General features: G+C 39.8%; 1 protein-coding gene across 3 annotated transcripts in view; it reads right to left on the bottom strand.

The window, feature by feature from the left end:
* Window positions 1-18,713, bottom strand: part of ESRP2 (epithelial splicing regulatory protein 2) — a 40,840-nt gene that overhangs the window by 9,251 nt on the left and 12,876 nt on the right. For 2 of the 3 annotated variants that reach the window (XM_062499972.1, XM_062499973.1), the window contains exons 3-14: window positions 11,473-11,586; window positions 10,314-10,428; window positions 9,493-9,591; window positions 9,320-9,374; window positions 8,434-8,544; window positions 7,461-7,593; window positions 7,235-7,277; window positions 6,467-6,768; window positions 5,178-5,399; window positions 3,697-3,895; window positions 2,298-2,493; window positions 1,116-1,293 (exon numbers count right to left, since the gene is read on the bottom strand). In XM_062499972.1, coding sequence (XP_062355956.1) covers window positions 1,116-1,293; window positions 2,298-2,493; window positions 3,697-3,895; window positions 5,178-5,399; window positions 6,467-6,768; window positions 7,235-7,277; window positions 7,461-7,593; window positions 8,434-8,544; window positions 9,320-9,374; window positions 9,493-9,591; window positions 10,314-10,428; window positions 11,473-11,586 — 1,767 coding nt within the window. The remainder of the gene's footprint in view (window positions 1-1,115; window positions 1,294-2,297; window positions 2,494-3,696; window positions 3,896-5,177; window positions 5,400-6,466; window positions 6,769-7,234; window positions 7,278-7,460; window positions 7,594-8,433; window positions 8,545-9,319; window positions 9,375-9,492; window positions 9,592-10,313; window positions 10,429-11,472; window positions 11,587-18,713) is intronic. The other variant, XM_062499974.1, reaches the window with a different exon arrangement.

The following is an 18,713-nucleotide window of genomic DNA, read 5'->3' as shown; positions in this document are numbered from 1 at the left end:
CTATATTCATTTGTATATCAGACATCTGGCTCAACAAACTAAAGCTCATTGTCTTGTGAGAACCTTAAGGTTTAAAAATAAATAAATAAATAAATAGAAAACATGCCATGCCTGAATCTTTCCTATTAACTCTAGCAGTATCACTGTTATCTCAGAATGTTGAAGGACAAATGTGCAAAAATCGTTGCCTTTTGACACAAATCACTTGCTCACTTGCAGTGGTTTGAAAGCCACAAAAAAGATTTTAGGTCAGGGCTTCCAAGCAGTACCCAAAAAGGCAGAGTTGGTAGCTGTTAAGTGCTGTTACCCACAGGAGTTAAATACTCATCACAACATACCATATTCACTTACCTTTCCTTTTAGCAAATATGTCATGACAAATCATGGATATAGATACAGTATCCTCTGAGATAAAAGGCAGAAGACATGGAAAGAGCCATTCCATGAATTCGAGTAAGGGCTGCTGGGAAACAGGGTTTGTAGCTGGTGCTTTGTTTTTTTTTAACTTATCAAGAAGATAAGTTTCTGTTTGCTCACCTGAGAGCATTCCATCAGTCCATACAGACTGACATTACCTATTTGCTGTCAATATGGACAGCATGCATAGTACAGATTTCCTTTAGTTTGCAATGTAATACAGCTTAAATGAAAGATGTTCCTGTCAATAACCAAAATAAATAGCACTAGAAACAGTATTTGACAAAGACATCCATGTCTCCTTTTGCAAGTCATCACAAGACCACATCTCTCTGTATTAGAAATCTGCAAACTTTAAGTATTGGAGGTCAAACATTGACCCTACCAAAAGGCTCCCACCATCAAAAGGCCAGGACTGAAAACTTCTGGCAGCCTCTTTGCAGTTCCACTCACACTGGGGCTCTGAGGTCTTCAAACTCAAACCCCAAACCCAGACACCAACCACTGCTTCCAAATCAGGATTTGTTTATTCAATAAGTAGTAAGGCAAATCACGTGTTATGCTTCAGTCTGCCAGTTAAATATACAGCATGCATCTTGCCCACTTGTTTGGCAGCTTCCAAAAGCACTCGCTTGCTCAGTTTGACCTCCACTGATCAATACTCAAATACAGTCTCAAGGAGAGGGCTGCATACTAACCTGGTACCCCTGGAAGAAACTGAGTATCTCCTTCATTCCTGTGTTATATGGCAAGCCCTGCATCCGGACTAAGGCTCCAGGCTGGGGCAGGATCGGAGTGTGGGTGGCAGTGGCAGCAGCTGCCACAGCTCCTGGAGGAGCTGCAATGTATCCCACCGTGGTAGGAGATACTGGAGGACTGAAAGAGAGGGAGCAAAATTGTTACAAAAACCAATAATTGGTTCCACTACTCAAAACAGGTAAAGATGAAACTGAAAATATAGATTTGAAAATAATCCAAACACCACAGAAAAACAAGCACTTCTGACGTGGATTGTTTTGCAGGCTTTCTTAATTTCTCTTCAGCATCTCAATCTATTTTTAGAGAATGGAGGGAAGGGAAAAGAGTTAATATTTGTAGTTAAAGACACAAGGGGTGGCATCACACATTATTTCACAGGGGAGTAGGAAAAGGTAGCTGCAAATTATTTGTTTTAAAATCATTAATAAAAACACAAAGTAAAGGGGAGGGGTGTGCCATAGTATGAAAAGGAGGAAAACACCCAAACCTCACAAAATAGTGAGTAGCTAGAATCTTCATCTCTGGTCAGGGCCCATCTAGCAAATTACCAGATACTCAAGTTAGCAAGTGTCACACGCCTAGGAGCTATCATGAACAAGCTATTTCCCCACCAGACTGCAGAGACTCCTGTTGATACCATCTGTGGGAAGGGAAAAGGTGGAGATCTGCTTTGCTTTCACATGTAAAAATGTTCTTTGGTCTCACTGATATACAAAATCAAACCTAGTACATACCTATGATGAGTCTTTCAGCACAGAAAACAGTATTGTAAGTAAAAGAACAAACTAAGAGGTGAGGGTAGAAGTATTTATTGACACAGCTTCTCTTTTGGCCAAGAAATTGAACTCCCTTTATGACATTGCCCCGTGACAAAAAAAGCCCCTTTGAAATAACAGCACAACATTATCATAAGATTCAAGCAGAAGCTACAGAAGAGATGAACCCCCTTACAAGGTCAGAGAGAAGCAGATAAAATGGTTTCCACCTCTGTTGCTGAACATGAAGTTCCCAGGATTACCTACACCAGAAGTACGAATGTCAGAGCTGTTCGCAGGTGTCCACAGAGTTGCCTGCTGCACTGGGATGAAAGGTCAAGAGAAGCAGTGAAATCTCAGGGTTACCTGGGATAGTAAGCTGTGTAGTTCATGTAAAGCTGAGCAGCCTGGGCTGGGTAGTAGGTAACAGCTGGAGGAGCGGCTGCGGAGGCCTGGGGCGTCCTGGTGGCTGGCAGGAGGGCTTGTGGCTGGTAAAGGGCTGCTGCCTCGGCAGGGATCACAGCTGCTGTTTGGAAAGCAGCATAAGCTGGTGGAGAAAGACCTAAAACCAAACCAGGTCACAGCAACAAAAAGCAATCAGAATGGAGAGCTCTCTGATAAGTAACTCCTCTCCTACAGCAATGTCATTAAAACCATCTGGGCATGACTGATGAACACTTGAGCAAAGACTGCTCTCTAGCCTCTCCCCTGGAAACCTTTGCTACATCCCCTCGATTAACAACCAGTGCATTTGGAATGAGTAATTCCTAACAGTTCTCAACTCCTAGAGCTGAGAAGCCTGGTCTATACATAAGTGGAAAGTAGGTATTAAAAGAAAGCATAAAGCCATGTGCATAGAGAAAGCAGGCGTGCACACCAACACACCCTTGTGTTTTCTAACAGAAGTTGTACTCTGTGGGACAAATGCACCATAATAGTTGCTACACATGGGCATCCATAACTGCTGACCATGAAACTCCATGTATAAGCTTCCTGCGATTTCAAAAAGTATTTTCAGGACATAGCAAATGGAAGAGAGGATACCCCACTAGAACACAAGTCTGATGTATTTTGATGAACAAATACCTAATTTGTACAGGAACAATAAACTTGCTTTGTGTGCAGTCAAATTTGTTTTATATACTATATTTGGCAGCTTTTTACTATTTTGCAAATACACATCAGTATCTGCTTTGTGATTTGGTAGTGAAACTAATTAGAACAGTACAGTAAAATTCCATTATAGTTCCTCAATAAGGTTTACTGTAACCTTAAAAAAAATAAAATCCATCCAACTTCGCCGCTCTATGATTGGTTAGTATATCATCCCAGTGGGTGTTTTCCATCAAAAATAAGCCCAAAGAGTACCTTCTCAATGCTCTGAGGCAAGATAGCAAGAGCACTCATTGGCAGCTGGAATATAGAACTTCTCCCCATTTTAAAAACCCCTCCATTCCAAGTAGGTTTCACTACAGGCAAGTCTATTGCAGAGCTGAGAAGAACAGTACACCCATAAAAAGCAAAGTGTGCAATAATTTCACTGGCAAGGCCTTGCTGCCCTCTACTCACCACCGAAAATACAATAAAAATGCCTCTGATCAGTCCCATTATTGCCCAAAGGGAACAATTCCAATCTTAGCATGTACACAGATGGATGATTATTGATCATGGCAAAACCCAAGTCAAAAGGTGAAAGGCCACAAAGCTTCAGCACCTACCACATATCAGCCTTTAGCAGCAGAGAGCAGAAGAATTGGAGACTTACATGGTAACTTACATGGCGGTGGGGATAAGCCACTACGATTTAAAGTGCCACCCATTAAAACAAAGTTCATCTCCTCTCCAGAACACTGGAATACTTCCACATAACGATCCTTCATCATTTTTTTGTGACATTTTTGAGCCACCATAAAGGCTTTGTCAGCGGATTTCATTTGGATAAAAGCATCACCTGACGGTCGGCCCTAGAGAAGGCAGGGAAATAATTGTAGGTCAATCTGTTATTAAATCACCCAGATCACAAGAAATGCAGAAAGGACTAGAATCAAACATCTACTGAAAACCTGTATTGTTATTCCTTCTCTGGCATGCATGACTCATAACCCAACAATTCTGTTTAGGAGCAGAAAAATCAAGATTCATGCAACAGGTGCCCAGTTAACACAATGCTACTTCAGTCCTCTGCAGAAAGAAACAGAATCATGGAAACAGTAGCATGGAAAAAAATTTGGAGGTCTCTCATCCAAAACCTGTTCAAAGCAGGACTAGCTTTCAGTTTACATCAAGCCAGTTATGGCCTTCTCCACTTGAAATCTGAGCATCTCCAGGGATGGAGATTCTGTATCACCTCTGGGAACCTGTTCAGGTGCTTAGCTAATTTCTATTGTGATTTTATTTTTCCCCTTTTCACCCATCCGGAATTATTTTTTTTTGGGTGTAGTTTATTCACACCATCTCTTATTCTTTTGCTGTGAAGCTCTCAGAAGAGCCTAGCTTTGCCTTCCTTACAACTACTTTTGAGACAATAGTACAACAGCATAAAGTTCCAGATCCTTTAGTAAAGTCCATAGCTATGTCAGAAGTTGATTTCCAGGTCTGATTTTCTGCAGTCTGGCAGATACATCTGTCTGCATAAAACACAAAAAACTTCCTTAACCAAAAAAAATACACATACAATAAATCCCCCCTAAAAAAATACAGTAGAGCTCTCATTTGTTTTCTTTAATACCTCAGTATTTCTGTCATTAAGAACTTATTTTTAACACAAGACAAGAGGGAAAATATATCTCCATGATCACATCGTTATAATATACACAAACCACAATTTTTAATTATCAAGTTTCTTTAAAGCCTGAGCAACTGCTAATCAAGCTAGAAAAACGTCATTTTGACACAAAGACCATTCAAACAACACAGCAGAAACCCTGAAGTTGACAGAGCAGCTATGCCATCTAAAGGAGAGATTTCTGGCCTGTATCTCCAGCCTCCAGGCTGAAAAGAGCCTCCAGGATAAGGATATCATTCAAAGAACAAACTTCATCTTCCCTAGGCTGATACATATATGCATACCAAGAGAGAAAATCAAGGATGTTTGTAAAAGGGGAAGAGAAATGAGGCAGAGAGGCAAAGAGAACGTTGCATTTTTCCAAGGGTGGAGAAGACTAAAGCCAGGATCAGGTAAGCTGCCCTGACTTCTAACCTGTTCAATCACTGCAAAGTCACTCCTCCCATGCAAAATGCTGTTACCTGCTGATTAAGGACCATGTGAACTCCATGGGGCTTGATATCCCCTGTGGCATCTCCCATAAATTCCAAGATGTCATCAATGCCAGCAGTGTAAGGAAGACCTCTGAGCCGGACGCAGTCACGGATGCTGCCCGTGGCAATGGTGTATGGTGGGGGGATGACTGGAATGATGGGAGTTGGAAGAGTTGGGATAAGAGGTGTTGACATGTATCGATTAAGTACCTGTTGGCAAAAAACCCACAGCAATGCAGATTTACAATCATCTGTCTCAGCACAGAGCAGTTCTCACAGTACTATTTCCAACATCATAGAAAAAAACCCCTTCTTACACCAAATTATTGCAGTTAAGTTTCCTGTTGGGCATTTGAAAGTTTCAAACTCAGAAAAGGAAAGTCTAACAAATTCAATTTGCTAGACCCCAATAACGGACCTTTCTTATATCAGTATAAAAAAATTAAAAGCCAAATACTTATAGCATGTCAAAAAGGAACATCTAAAACCACGTCTGTGCTAATAAAATATTGCCAGTATTGCCACATACAGTTCTTAGTTAAATCAGGGTAAATGAAAAACACCTATTTTAAAAGAACTGAGACCTGAAATAGCTAGTAAGTAAAAGCACTAATTCTAATTTATTCTGAAACCTGATTGGCTAGTGAGGGTACTTATTTGTTTAACCCCAGTGCTCATCTCCAAGTACAGAGTTTCTGAGGAAAAATTAAAGATAAGAATATAGGAGACTTTGATCTCAACATTTTCTTTTTACTAATTTCCAGATGACAAAGGGAACATATGACACATGTTGGGGCTTACTGCTGAAAAATACTTTTTAGTGATGATTATCAGAAATAAACACATTCTACTGAAAGAGGTACCAAAAAGCAGGTTGCAAAGCTTAGTTTTGTTAAAAGTGACTTTGCCTAGGGAGCTTGTTTCAAGAATCTCCTTGTAGATGCATTTCAAGCCAGAAATCTCTCTCAGTTGTGTGGAGATTATTGCAACTACTCTGTACTAAGCAGATGAGAGCTGGCTTCACTTCTTGTAATTATTCAAACAAGTAGCCTGTTCAGCTCAAATAGCCCCAAAGCAAACATCCCCTCCCCAAATAAACAAACAAAGAAAAACCAGTGCTGCACAATTTTCCATGCCCATTAGGAAACATATATTGGCCTTTCTTGACATTTTTCATATAATAAACATTCATGGTTGTCTACAACATATATGTGTGCAAGTGCTAGAAGAAATGTTTCAGCTGTTCAGTTTTGAGTCTCACAACCAATAATTACAACCTGTTGGACCTCTGCTGCTGTGCTCCTGAAGAGTTCAATGTAACGTTTTCCAAGTATTTCTTTGTGCTTTTTAAGTGCGTTCTGTGCATATTCTTCACAGGAAAATAACACAAATGCATCTCCTGTGGGCCTGCCATCTGGGTACTTGACAAAGAGCAGTCCCTCTTTCCCTCCTGTGACTGGGCACTCCGGCCCCAGGAACCCCAAGACATCTTCCTGAGTAGCAGTGAACGGAAGGCCTCTCATCCGGATGATAACTTGATTCTCCTTGGATAAGAACTGGGCAACTTCATTGGAGGTGCCTGCCAGAGAGAACAGCACGTGGTCAGCCAAGAATATGTGGTCAGTGCTGGGTACTCAATTCCACAGGATGCAGCAGCAGAGAAGCATTAAGGAAGAATACAGGAGGTGAATAGCCAGCAACAAACCCAGCCAAGACCCAAGACACTACTAACTGTCAGCAATCTATTTGGAGGGGAAAACCTCTTAATCTGCAAGTGTTCCATATTTTAAAGAAATTGGAACAAAGATGAGATTAGTGTGAGTACAAGATACAATGCTTCCACTGCAAATGCTGGTCTGTGAACATCACAGCCTAGTTACAACCACGTGAAATCAGAACTTGACAGGGTCAAATATTATTGTAAGGCAAAACAGGAAAAGTTACTTCATTATCCATTTGCATCCTCAGTAAAGGAAAAAAAAAAAAGAACTAGAACAACATTCCTATGAACTTAAGTAATCACACTGAACTCCAGCATCACTTACCTCCTGCAATTTTTAAGAATTCTTCCCCAGTTGCTTTGTAAACCTTGAAAGAAAGAACCAAAAACTCAGATGAAAAACACAATGTTCAGCTTTAAACAGAACACACTCTTTCACAATCAAGAAAATTGTATATTTTGAGCAAAACAGAAGTGGTTTGGTTTTAAATGAGAACATAGCCTAAAATAGATTTCTCTCCAAAGGTTTGTTTCAAGTCACAACTTTTTACCTCAATGTATCTGCTACCCATGTGATGCTTGTGCCTTTCCAGGGCAAGGTCTCTCTGTTCAGAATTGACAAACCGAACCAAAGCCTCCCCATTTCTTCTTCCTTGAGAATTCAGACAAAGAGCCACACCACCTCTGGAAGGTTAAGCAAACAAATATAAGCTTAGTCTGAGTCTTTAATACATTTAATAAATAATTGTGTAAGAATAGCAAAGGAATCAGACTTTAATATGAAGATTACAGACTGAAAAAGAATTTGCTCCTATCCACAATTTAAATTTTGTTGTAACGTAATTATACTTTAAAATCTGCTTCATTGAGATCATGGCTCTCATGTTGTTCTCCACTTTCTCAGCTCCCACAAAGATGCAAATTTGTCCTTCCTACTATCTCAGAGATGCACATTTGAACTTCCTCATCACTCTAAATAAAAAAAAAAAATTTCTCAGTGTTGGAGATCTGGAGTATATATTAAGTGACTGGTAAATAAACTCACTCTCTTCATATATATATATGTACACACATAAATCTACACACAGGTATTTATACACAGGTATATATATATGGGTCGTATGAAAATTTGTTCCAAACAGTACTTGAAAGTTTTTGAATGTGGTCTGTTTAGGAGGTAGAGAAGAATAATAAGTTGGCACAAAATTAAAGGGTTTTTTATGTCTTGACTCTGCTTTGATTAATGCAATGGGAGTTTCTCCCTTTGGATACTAGCAATAAATGAATGTATATTGGTTTTCAACTGATAAATCTCTTTTCTTCTTCACGCATTTCAAAACTTTTTCTTGCACACCTAAGGCTGGTAAACCTGTTCAGCTGCCATGGCCACAGCGTGGGAAGGGGTCAAGTGGGGAAAGAGTGAAGGACTCCAGTGGGGAGAGTGGGGATGTGTGTTAAACAAATATTAAAGGAACTTTCTATTAAAGCAAAGTGATAAAGCAAGGCAAATTCTCCTTATCTTACTTGGCAATGTTGAGTCCTTTGAAAAATCGAGCAATATCCTGGTCTGAAGACTGCCATGGCAAGCCTCTGGCACGTATTACTGTCTCACTGTCCACAGTTTCAGATTTACTACTGCACAGGAAGGAAAAAGAAGACAAAGCTTTAATCCAGGTTTTCCAGTATTTTACCAAACTTCAGATTGCAACTAATTGAATTGTAAATTGGGAGCATATTTTCTGTCGAGACACTCCCATCTCCATTATTCTTTTCAATAAAGAAAGGGAAGATAACCTGGATAAATTCCTTTGTATCTACAACACTGAAGATGCACAATGTTGTCACCACATTGCAGTTCCTTAAATAAAAGTATAGGAAAACCACCTCAATGTAAAGTAATGAGGAACTGAACTAATGTTATTTGAAAGATCTAACAATCCAAGAACACAAATTACTTATGCCTAAGATATTTAAGTCTGGTCACTGAAATGCATTTGGAAAGATGAACCCATCCTGTTCCCTTGTCCCTAAATCCAGCATCCAATTCAGCATGTAAAACCACTTTGGGAACACCACAAGCAGGGTGCACTGGCCATCAGCCCTGTTGACTTAGGGAAAGTTCACAGATATTTCTTCACCCTGGGTAAGATAAGCCAGCCTCGCTGCCATGCAAAACAGAAGCAAGAGAACAAAGAGCATTTAGCTTGCAGTGACTTTAAAGAGATGGACTAAAGTACAGCATTCAGCACGCCAGCCACAGTCTGTCTGCACTGGAGTGACTGCAGGGTACGCTGGGCTGTTCTCAGGAGCCAAGCTGCTTTCACATGACCATGGGGAAAGAGTCACAGGCTTTCCTTGCTGTACACAAGACTCATCTTTGCTTGTAAACAACCGTGACAAGGGTACTTACCAAGGACCTGTTTCATACTTGTATTTCACAGTTTCAGGTTCAGTAAATACATGATCTGTGACAAAACAGGAAGTTTAGCTATAACCAGGGTCAGAGATTACTTAAGAATGACAGCACCACTGCCAATTCTTTCAGAAAAGGATTTCAGCATTCAGTATAAATAGTTAACTTACTACAACCTTCTGAGAGCATGCTGAAAATGATAGCCACCATGGTCTTCACTTGCCACACACCGAAGTCCTCCTCTGCTTCATCTGTCCCTAAGCCTAGATCTAAGCAGGTGCTTATAGAAAATAACAGAATTGCATAATCATTTGTAAACAAGTCATAAGGCTTTCCTGATATTAACACAGAACTAGTAATCAAATGTACTGGTCTTAGCAGGGGCATGTGGCTATTAGACATGTTACACTGCTCATAAATTGGTTTATAATCACTTTAACTGACAACAGTTTGAAAACTATTGAGAGCTTAAATAAGTTCAGTGTTAACAATCTGAAAAAGCTGAATAAGTTCCTATCACTTTAAACAGAACTGAATTTTAGTCCCATTCAGATGGGCTGCAACAATCCTCTTAATCCGAATTTAGATGTATTTTTTGTGCTTTGTTTTTGCTTCATTTTAAACTCAGTTCAGTCAGGATCATGCAAGATAACTATTATCTGCAAACAGTGGAAACCTACAGGTCAGCTGATGCTGAAAAAGCCCACTGACAGCTCAGCTTTTCCTTTAAGATCAAGTACCAGTGCAAGTGATGATTTTCTTTCGCAGATTCACTAAATATGGCTTGGAAATCAATTAGATTCGGTTTGGGAAAAAAAATTACAAGCAGAGCCATTCCCCTGACACACTTCAATAGACATTCCTTCCACTTTACCTGTGAATTTTTAAAACCCACGTCTGGTTTTATTCTTCTAAACTCTGTTACAATTACAGAGATAAAACTCAACGAAGTTTAAATGATTGTGGTATATAAGCTGCAGCAAAAGGATACATTCTGCCATGGTCTTGATAGTCTGATCTTTCACGGCGGCTGAACTAGGGTAGCAAGTGTGGAATTCTTTGCGCAGATCATAAAAGGAATAGAAGCAGTCTGACAACTGGAAGTTCTACAAGGAAGGCAAAAATGTTTGTTTTGTACACATACTATCCCTTTAAATTTCAATTAGTACATTTGAACTGAATGAGGCACTCTCAAAAAATCACATAGCTCCACGTTACCAACTTGTTGGTGGTGGAGCAGCTTGGTTCCTTTGTAACACAATTCAAATTCCATAACTCTACAGTACTGGAACTCTACATGAACAAAGTCAAATTCCACTGGGAGTCAGACCCACGCAAAACAGGTAGAGAAGATGGCTGGGGAAAACATATTTTAAAATATCTAGATTTTGCTGTTTAATTCCCATTTTGGACACTATTTTATCTATTGTGGCTACACTGAAAAGCAGATTTGTACTAAACCATGATGACAAATTTTAAACAAATACTGATACAGCATACAAAAATCTCTTCCAGCAACTTTCAGAAAAGAACCCTACAACTTGGCCAGCTCCTTCCATGTCAGCAGCTCTCTCATTCTTACGCGGCTCCTGCACACCCTGCTAAGCCAGCAAACTCAAGAGCCCCCACCTTGCATAAAGGAAAATTTTTCATCCCTGTGCATGATAGGGTGCTTTAAATTCTCCAGGAACTTGGAGTAGAAACTGCTGATGTACGTGAGAGTAACAAACAAGCTGCAGCTCTGCTTCCTGCTGAATAAATGGAGATGGGGAATCACTGCCAGGCCACCTCACCACCTGCGTGCTTACCCTCCATAGGGCACAGGACACTGGTTTAACACAAGCCTAAGCAAAGCAATAGTTCTCTATCGCTTCTGCTGAGGTTTGATCTGTGCCTCTGTTTCCACTCCACACACAGAATTCAAAGCACTTGTATTGCTTCTGTCTCTAACCTGTTCTTCCTCTTCCAGATGCTCATCCGGGTAGTGCAGCTGACTTTCAAGAGCAAGTGCCTAAAATAACCACTCAGCTACTCAGGGCTCAGGCAGGGAGGGGATCATCTTCAATAGTCTTGGGACACTCTAGTTCCCAGGGTGAAATTGTATCACTCCCTCCCAGTGCTGCCTCCCTGCACCGGTTCTGATCTTGTACCTTCTTGGATGTTTCTGGGTGGAGAACTTGTCGAATGAGTAACTGGCCATCACTGCAGAGTGTGTAAGAGCTCCTTCCAAGTACTTTCAAATCACTGGATACCAGCTGACTAAACTGGAAAACAAAGTGAAACATTTCATTGTACTGACTGAAAATTTCATGAACTTGCCATTACTTCAGCACTTCTTTTTTTAAAGGAAATAAAGTAATTCAACATTTTGTAAAAGCTTTTGAAAAACATGCGAGAGAACAGACATGGGCTTCTGATAAAAGAAAGGAAATAAACTGTATGCAATTGTGGAATAAAAAACAAGAACACCCAGAATATAGTAAAAAGGCTAAGTAGGAAAATATGACAGAATTCTGTGTTCATATGAAAAGTGATCATATTATATTGGTAGTGTACAAAATCTGGACTAATTATAATTTTAGTTATTCAGTATTTGAAAGAACCTTGAAGATAAATCACAACACTGATTTTGCAAAACATTTTATTCACCTATAGCACCTTTGACTTTGATTATGTCCTTAAATTTTAACTTAAAAAAACCCAAAAACCTACACATCAGGATTTACTAATGTTTCAAAAGTGAGATAAGAAAAGCCAAACAAATAGTGATTTAATACCTTCAAAAGTGAAATTACAATCAAATCACATCCAAGCTAATAAAGCTTTTGGTAGAGATAAAGTGCTGCTTTAGATTATATATAGTATATAATACATAATAATATTAAATACTAGATTTAAAAAAAATTATTCCCAACTCTAGGATGCCTAACCCCTAGCAGATTAATTCTCAAGAGGAAAGGGCTCCAGCTGCATTATTCAACATAATTTTCCATCCTTAGATAACTGTTTCCAACCTTTCATTACTCTATACTAGTGTTAAATTCCTAGCTCTTAATAAGTCAACTAGCATATTATAGTAGCTACATGTATCATATCAGTAAGCAGTAACTTGTTAACTAACTTTCAAGAGGACAAATATAATTATTTTAAGCTTCCCTCTTGATGCTACTCCCTCCCAGGAAAGCATTGCCTCATAAACAAAGCAATAATTACAATCACGATGCAGTAGCCACCCACTGCTCTCAGGAATAGCTTATAACTCCAAAACAACCACCCCCAAAAGGAAATTACAAGCTGATGTGAGACTCAGACAATATCTTTGTGCTGTCTTTTAACCTGTGTATGGGGAGAAAAGAGAGTTGGCTTGTTTTATCATAACACATGGGACACTTTACATCATTACAGTCTCTGCTCAGGAAAGATGTCCTAATGACCTGATCCCACAGCTACACAGAACTCACAGTGTGGACAAGTGTTGCAGCACCTGCAGCCCAAAGATAAAGCTCCACAAGGGAAAAATTGTGCTTTGAACATGTTTTAGAAGGAGCAGAGACATGATTACTCACTCAGGCTTTATTTCAAAATAACTGCTCAAACCAATCCAGGCCCTTTTCTAGGCTTGGGCAGAGCTGACCAGAGTTCCACGACCATTTTGAGTTGAGAATCCTGTAGTAATGGGTACTACACATCAAAACAGGGAGCTGAAGGGCAGAGCTGGGCGAGGAGGGGCACTCAGCTCAGCACCTTGTGTTAAGTTGCTGCATTTGCAGATATGAACATATATATAAAGTGAAGTTACTTAATAGCAGAGAACATATTTGAAACTATAAGGGTGAATATCCCCCCCAAAACAAAAATCTTTATAATGCAATTCTCTGCATGCTACTAAACACACAAAAAGAACAAATACACAACACACAGACAAAATAACTAACTCAAAAATCAACCAAGCCAAAATTGCAAATTCACAAAGCCCATTTCCTCCCAATTGCTAGTACAGGTTGTGTTCCTACCACAAGCTGAAGTCTTGAAGAACCTGAGGTTCTAAAGCCAATTATTGTTCAAAGATTATTTAAAGTCAGAAAATTGAGTTCTGAGATTACTCAAAATACCTCAGTTGATGTGTGAGTATCACAAAAAAAAATTAAGAAAATTCCAGTGGACTCCAGAGGAACCACTTCAGAAAAGCAGTTCTGTGCATGGCCAGAGTCACAGACCAACAACAAACATTCTCACCACAATAACACATGGGGAGGATTGCCTTCTTACTAAATGCAGCAACTTATTAGTTTCTTTTTAAACAAATGCTCCCATTAAAGACCAAATATTTATAAAAAGGGATTGGAAATGGTGATAGGAATCAGCCTCCAGAGGGTGCACAGGGATTCTTCCTGAAAGGAAGCAGAGTCTTACTGATGAACAGCAATAAAACACTCCCCACACTTTCAACTTTGTACCCTGTGTTACTGAAGATGCTCAAGAGAAAATACAGAGTGCAGTTAGGGAGCTATTCTGATAAGATACAAGAAGAAATCAAACTCACACAATTTGAAGAAAGTAGCAAATGTAAGCAGCCTCCTGCTGTACACATAAAACATAAGAACTGCAGATCAAAAAGGCTTCATCAAGTTAGGGAAAAAAAGGAGAAAAATGTTTGTACAAGGGAGGAAATGCTCAGGTCAAATGGTGTAAGTCAAGTTAGTAATAACCAAGACTGTTGCACTGAAATATTCACATTTTTTCCAGGTGGTTTTCCCACACAACATACGGCTGAAAAGATAACAGATATTTTCAGAAGCTGGTACTGAGAAGATGCCAGAATAGTAAAATATTGCATAAGGACAGTGATAAGCCCAGAATTCCAAGTGTACTACAGTTTAAAGAACTCCCAAGGATAAGCATTTGTTTTTATTTTTACCAAGTCTAAGTACTTGAGCTACATATTTATTAAATGTCAGTGATAACATTCAACATTGCAAACTCCTTTCCAATGGGACAATCAACACGTCAAAACAATTCTCTACTTTTCTTACCAGATGCCAGCAGCTTAAAGTGCCTCAGATAAACTGCCACAAGGTTAGCAGGCCTTGCTGGGAACTTATTTAGAAACTTCTATTTTAAAAACAGCCTGTTTCAAACTTTGGGGTGTACTGCTCTGGAAGAGGACAAAAAGACTGTGGGAAGAATAGTCAGGAGACATAAGCAATCCTTCATTATCCAAACCAGCTTAATATGGCATGGGTTAACTGAGTGGAGGAGAGGGTAGCAGAGTGAATGGGAAGATTCACTTGGGATCAGAGCACAGGGCAAAATAGCCCCAGAGGAACAACAGATATTTGAGATTAGCCTGAAAGAGCTTCTTTCATCCACAGGAGCTGTCTCCTAATTCTGCAAAGGTTGAGTGTGAAAAGCTAGCTGTGGACCAGCTCTTGCTGCTATAAATTACACTGGACCCTCAAGTCCTTCAGGTGATAGATACACAGAACACAAGTGTCAAGTGTTAAAGCAGCTGGGGCAGATGTGTTTGTAAAGCCACATTGTTCAGCACAAGCCACATCAGTTAAGCAATTCAGCATTGCCCAGGAAAAGCCATCTTCGGCTCCTTTCTTGCACCACAGACTTCAGGCAGCATTTCAAAAGACAGCCTTGAACCAGCATCCACCCAAAGGTATCAAGCTAAGGACAAGTTAAGGCCAGCACCGAATTGACATTATGTTTTTCTGTCTCATGTTGAACAACCCGCCCACAACTCTGTCATTTCATAAATTCCATCCCCATCTCCTTCACTCCACTAATAAAAACCATCTCAGCTATTTACCTGCTGTCATTCACCTTCATGCTGCCCTCCAAGCACGCCTCCACTTCAGCAGGCAAAGCTGCCCCACCTTAGCACTGCCCCCACCAAGCTCACACACCCTGTCTGCCCTGCTCCTTTCACAGCAGTTACACTGGTAATTACCTGTTTGCATCTTCCAACCAGCCCTCATTTCAATGGCAAGACCCAGTCTATTAGCATCACCCTCCACCCTTATTGCTTATTCCACCAGATCAGTCTCTCCACCAAAGCCCTTATGAGTCATTCCATATTTAAAGGTACGTGTTCGATAATTCCACACCAAGACTAAAAACTGAACAGAGAGAAGAGGAAGAATCAAACAAGCTGCTCTGTATATTTTCCTCCATGAAACCTAAAACAGTTCTTAGAGAAAAGGTGGTGAGAGGGAAGGACAGACTTTGAACACCAGTTTGAAAAACTGGCTAAACAGGATTTTGGTCATGTAGCTGAGAGTACAAAGAGATTGAAGAGACATGTTTTGCCAGCAGCAAAGCTGGATGAAAGCCAGCACAAGCTGCTGTGTTTTTTGTAGATGAATCCCAAGGGACTAAAATAACAGCCCTCTTCATGTTGCCTTAAATATAGCTGAACTAAGATGTGGATCTTAGAGAAACAAGAAGATTCTTCATTAAGCTTTTTCTACAGTTATGATACACAAAACACTAAAATAAACATCTGTCTATTTGGATATTCTCATTTCCCTTACTAAAAATAGCTCTCATCCTTGAGAAAGGCCACTGCATCTGTGCTGTATCTGTGCCTGGCATGGTAATGAAATACTAAGATAATTCAGCCACAGAATGCACCCATGCTGTCAAATGGAACTATTCCTAAAACACCATGGCACTCTGGGGGATTCTCTCTTTAAATCACCTCTGAGAAATAACAGAAAATTCAGCTGCCTCTTATGCATCAGATTTCCAGCAGTGAAAATCGAGTGAGTCTTTAAAACGGGATCCTTTAATTTAACCATGCACAGAATTACTCTGTTTTGCTGCTTTTGGCCCTACTGACCCATCACAGCTAACACAAGACAAAATTATTCACAGAGCTTCAGAATTAAATCTATCCTTGCAGTTTAAGCTGATCTGGAATGCTAAAGTATAGCAAAAATCCAGAAAATATCTTAGCTTGTAGTCCACACTTAAGCTAGATTTGAATCTATTTTCAAGTAGAAAGACATGTTATATTTACCAATATTCTTTGAACAAAGAATGGTCCTCACAGTGTAGGGATCTGGTTTCAAATCAGTAGTATCAACAGGATGTTACTAAATCGCCCAGAGTTTACAATTTGGTGATTGCAGATAAATACATGGTCTACTTTCTGCAAGATCAGCATATCAAGAAGTGCTCATTTTTTTTCATCCATACCATCTTTAGACTTAGGAGGGTGAACAGATCATATCAGGTCCAGTCAAAATTGGAGACATGAGAGAGATATTTGTTTTGTCTTAAAGGCTGTCTAAAGACTTTGAACACAGGTTTAGCATTCTAGATTAGTGTTTTGCAAAAAAAACCAAAAAAACCAAAAAAAAACCATAAAAAATCCCAAGGGGAAAAAAATAAAACTAATACCCCACACTAAAACTTTCTTAGGAATGATAGTTTTTGGTCATTATTAGAAAGAAAACTTTCAGGAATAACTTAGAAGATGAGTTATTTTGGCTCACTTAGGCCCTACATTCTGATATACTCCCTTGAGCTTAAAACCCCCCCATATTATAAAATGAAACTGTTCTAGAGTAAGTGAAAATAAGACTCCACAGATCTGTAAAGTACCCTGAGATGAAAAGTTTTGTCTGAGGCACATAAATGTGCACTGCTTACATCTCCTTTTTGCAAACTTATGACTAAAACCACACTGTTTATAACCATGGATGCTTTCCAGTCTAACTTGTATTTTAAAAAAATCATCATCACTTATTAGACATTACTGCAATTCACAACATTAGAGCTTTAGACTCTCTTTCAGGCCTTTGGTGCGAGTCATTCTTTGCTTTTAGCATTGAGCACATAACAATGATCAGTCTACTTTCAGCTACCAGCAGCATGGGAAACAAAGGATAATCTTCAAAAAGGTTTCACTGAAGATTTTCTATTCCCAGTTCTGTTTCAACAGGCAAAAGGTACTGCAGTTCCTGCCTCAAAGCCTGATTTTATGCTAAGTCCTCTACAATGTATTCCAGAGAACACCCAAACCCAATTATACAGTTGCGGGTGTGATTCCTGAAAGATCTCCAACAGTTGAACAATGAAAGAGGCTGCTGAAAGAGGTTGCAGATTCTTTGTTGTTGAAGATACTAAAGACACAAGTGGCCGTGGTCTTTGGCAGCCTGCTCAAGTGACCCTGCTGTCAGGGCTTGGGCTGGACAACTTCTATAGGTGCCTTCCAGCCTCAGCCCTTGTGTGACTCCCACCACTTTGGACTCTGTTTTGCTCACTCTGCAGCTCCACCAAAGACCAGGACACCAATGCCACCACAGTGGGTAACTGAGGAGCTGGGGTGTTTGGGAAGGGATGTATTTTCTGGGATGAGGGGAAGTGAAGGAGATCAAGAGTTGAGATGCAGCCAAATCTCATTAACAGAACCTGTCTGCCACTAAAACATAGGCAAGATTGGAGTACCACTGAGAAACAACATCCAACAATCCCGAAGTCTGTCCGAAGACTCAAAGGGTCTAATACAGCATGAGAAAACTCAGGGGTAACAAGCCATGGCTTTGGTATACAAAGCTTGCACACACACAACATACCATGACATGTCAGCCTAGGCAAATATTTTCACTTGGACTTTGTGCCTCAGTTCCTACACTCATGAGGGTTTCACATTTATTTACAATACTCTCCATGGGCAGTTTTCTGCTCCTTCACTCTTCCAATCCTGGTGATAATGTCAGCCTTATCCATGCAATGGAGGAATTTAAAGCATGTCAGTACTACTGGGAGGTGCACAGACTGCATTTCAGCACTATTTACAAGTATGATAACCCTTTATTGTACTGGGTAACTTTTTAAACAGAGAATCCTATAGTAAGCCCTTGCCTTTGTTCATCTGTTAACTGATATTCCACATGGCTGATAATGGATACATGGTGACCTTGCACTGAAATTGCTGTATGGAAAAAAAAGAAAAAAAGTGTAAGCCCCAGTGTAGCCACAAGCTACAAATACCTTCTTTTTCCCTTCTAGCTAAACAGGGAAAAAAACCCACCTGTATTTAGATACCATTTAGACATAAACATGAAAAAGAAATTGCCCCTTGGTTTTATTTCTTTGCAGGGCAAACATGCAGGAGATGACATAGGCAGCCCAGGTCCATTCACTAGAAATGTTCAAAAATAATATTGCCAGTTGATTTCTCCTATTAGGAGGAAGGCAATTATTTGCTCTACTGAACACTAATGCCTGAGATTATTTAGTGACTGCAGACTAGCTTGGACAAAAGCATGGGGTTCATTTCCAGCTTACCAGACAATAATTTTGCTCAGTATGACTGGTCAAGTCACATATCACCTTATGCCTCTTGACGGCCTAGAAACTGTATTAAATATCA

The sequence above is a fragment of the Cinclus cinclus genome, chromosome 11 (assembly GCF_963662255.1).
Source record: "Cinclus cinclus chromosome 11, bCinCin1.1, whole genome shotgun sequence".
NCBI classification, from domain to species: Eukaryota; Metazoa; Chordata; class Aves; order Passeriformes; family Cinclidae; genus Cinclus; species Cinclus cinclus.
Note: the sequence above shows the minus strand (reverse complement) of the source record. Positions and strands in the feature narration are given on the sequence as shown.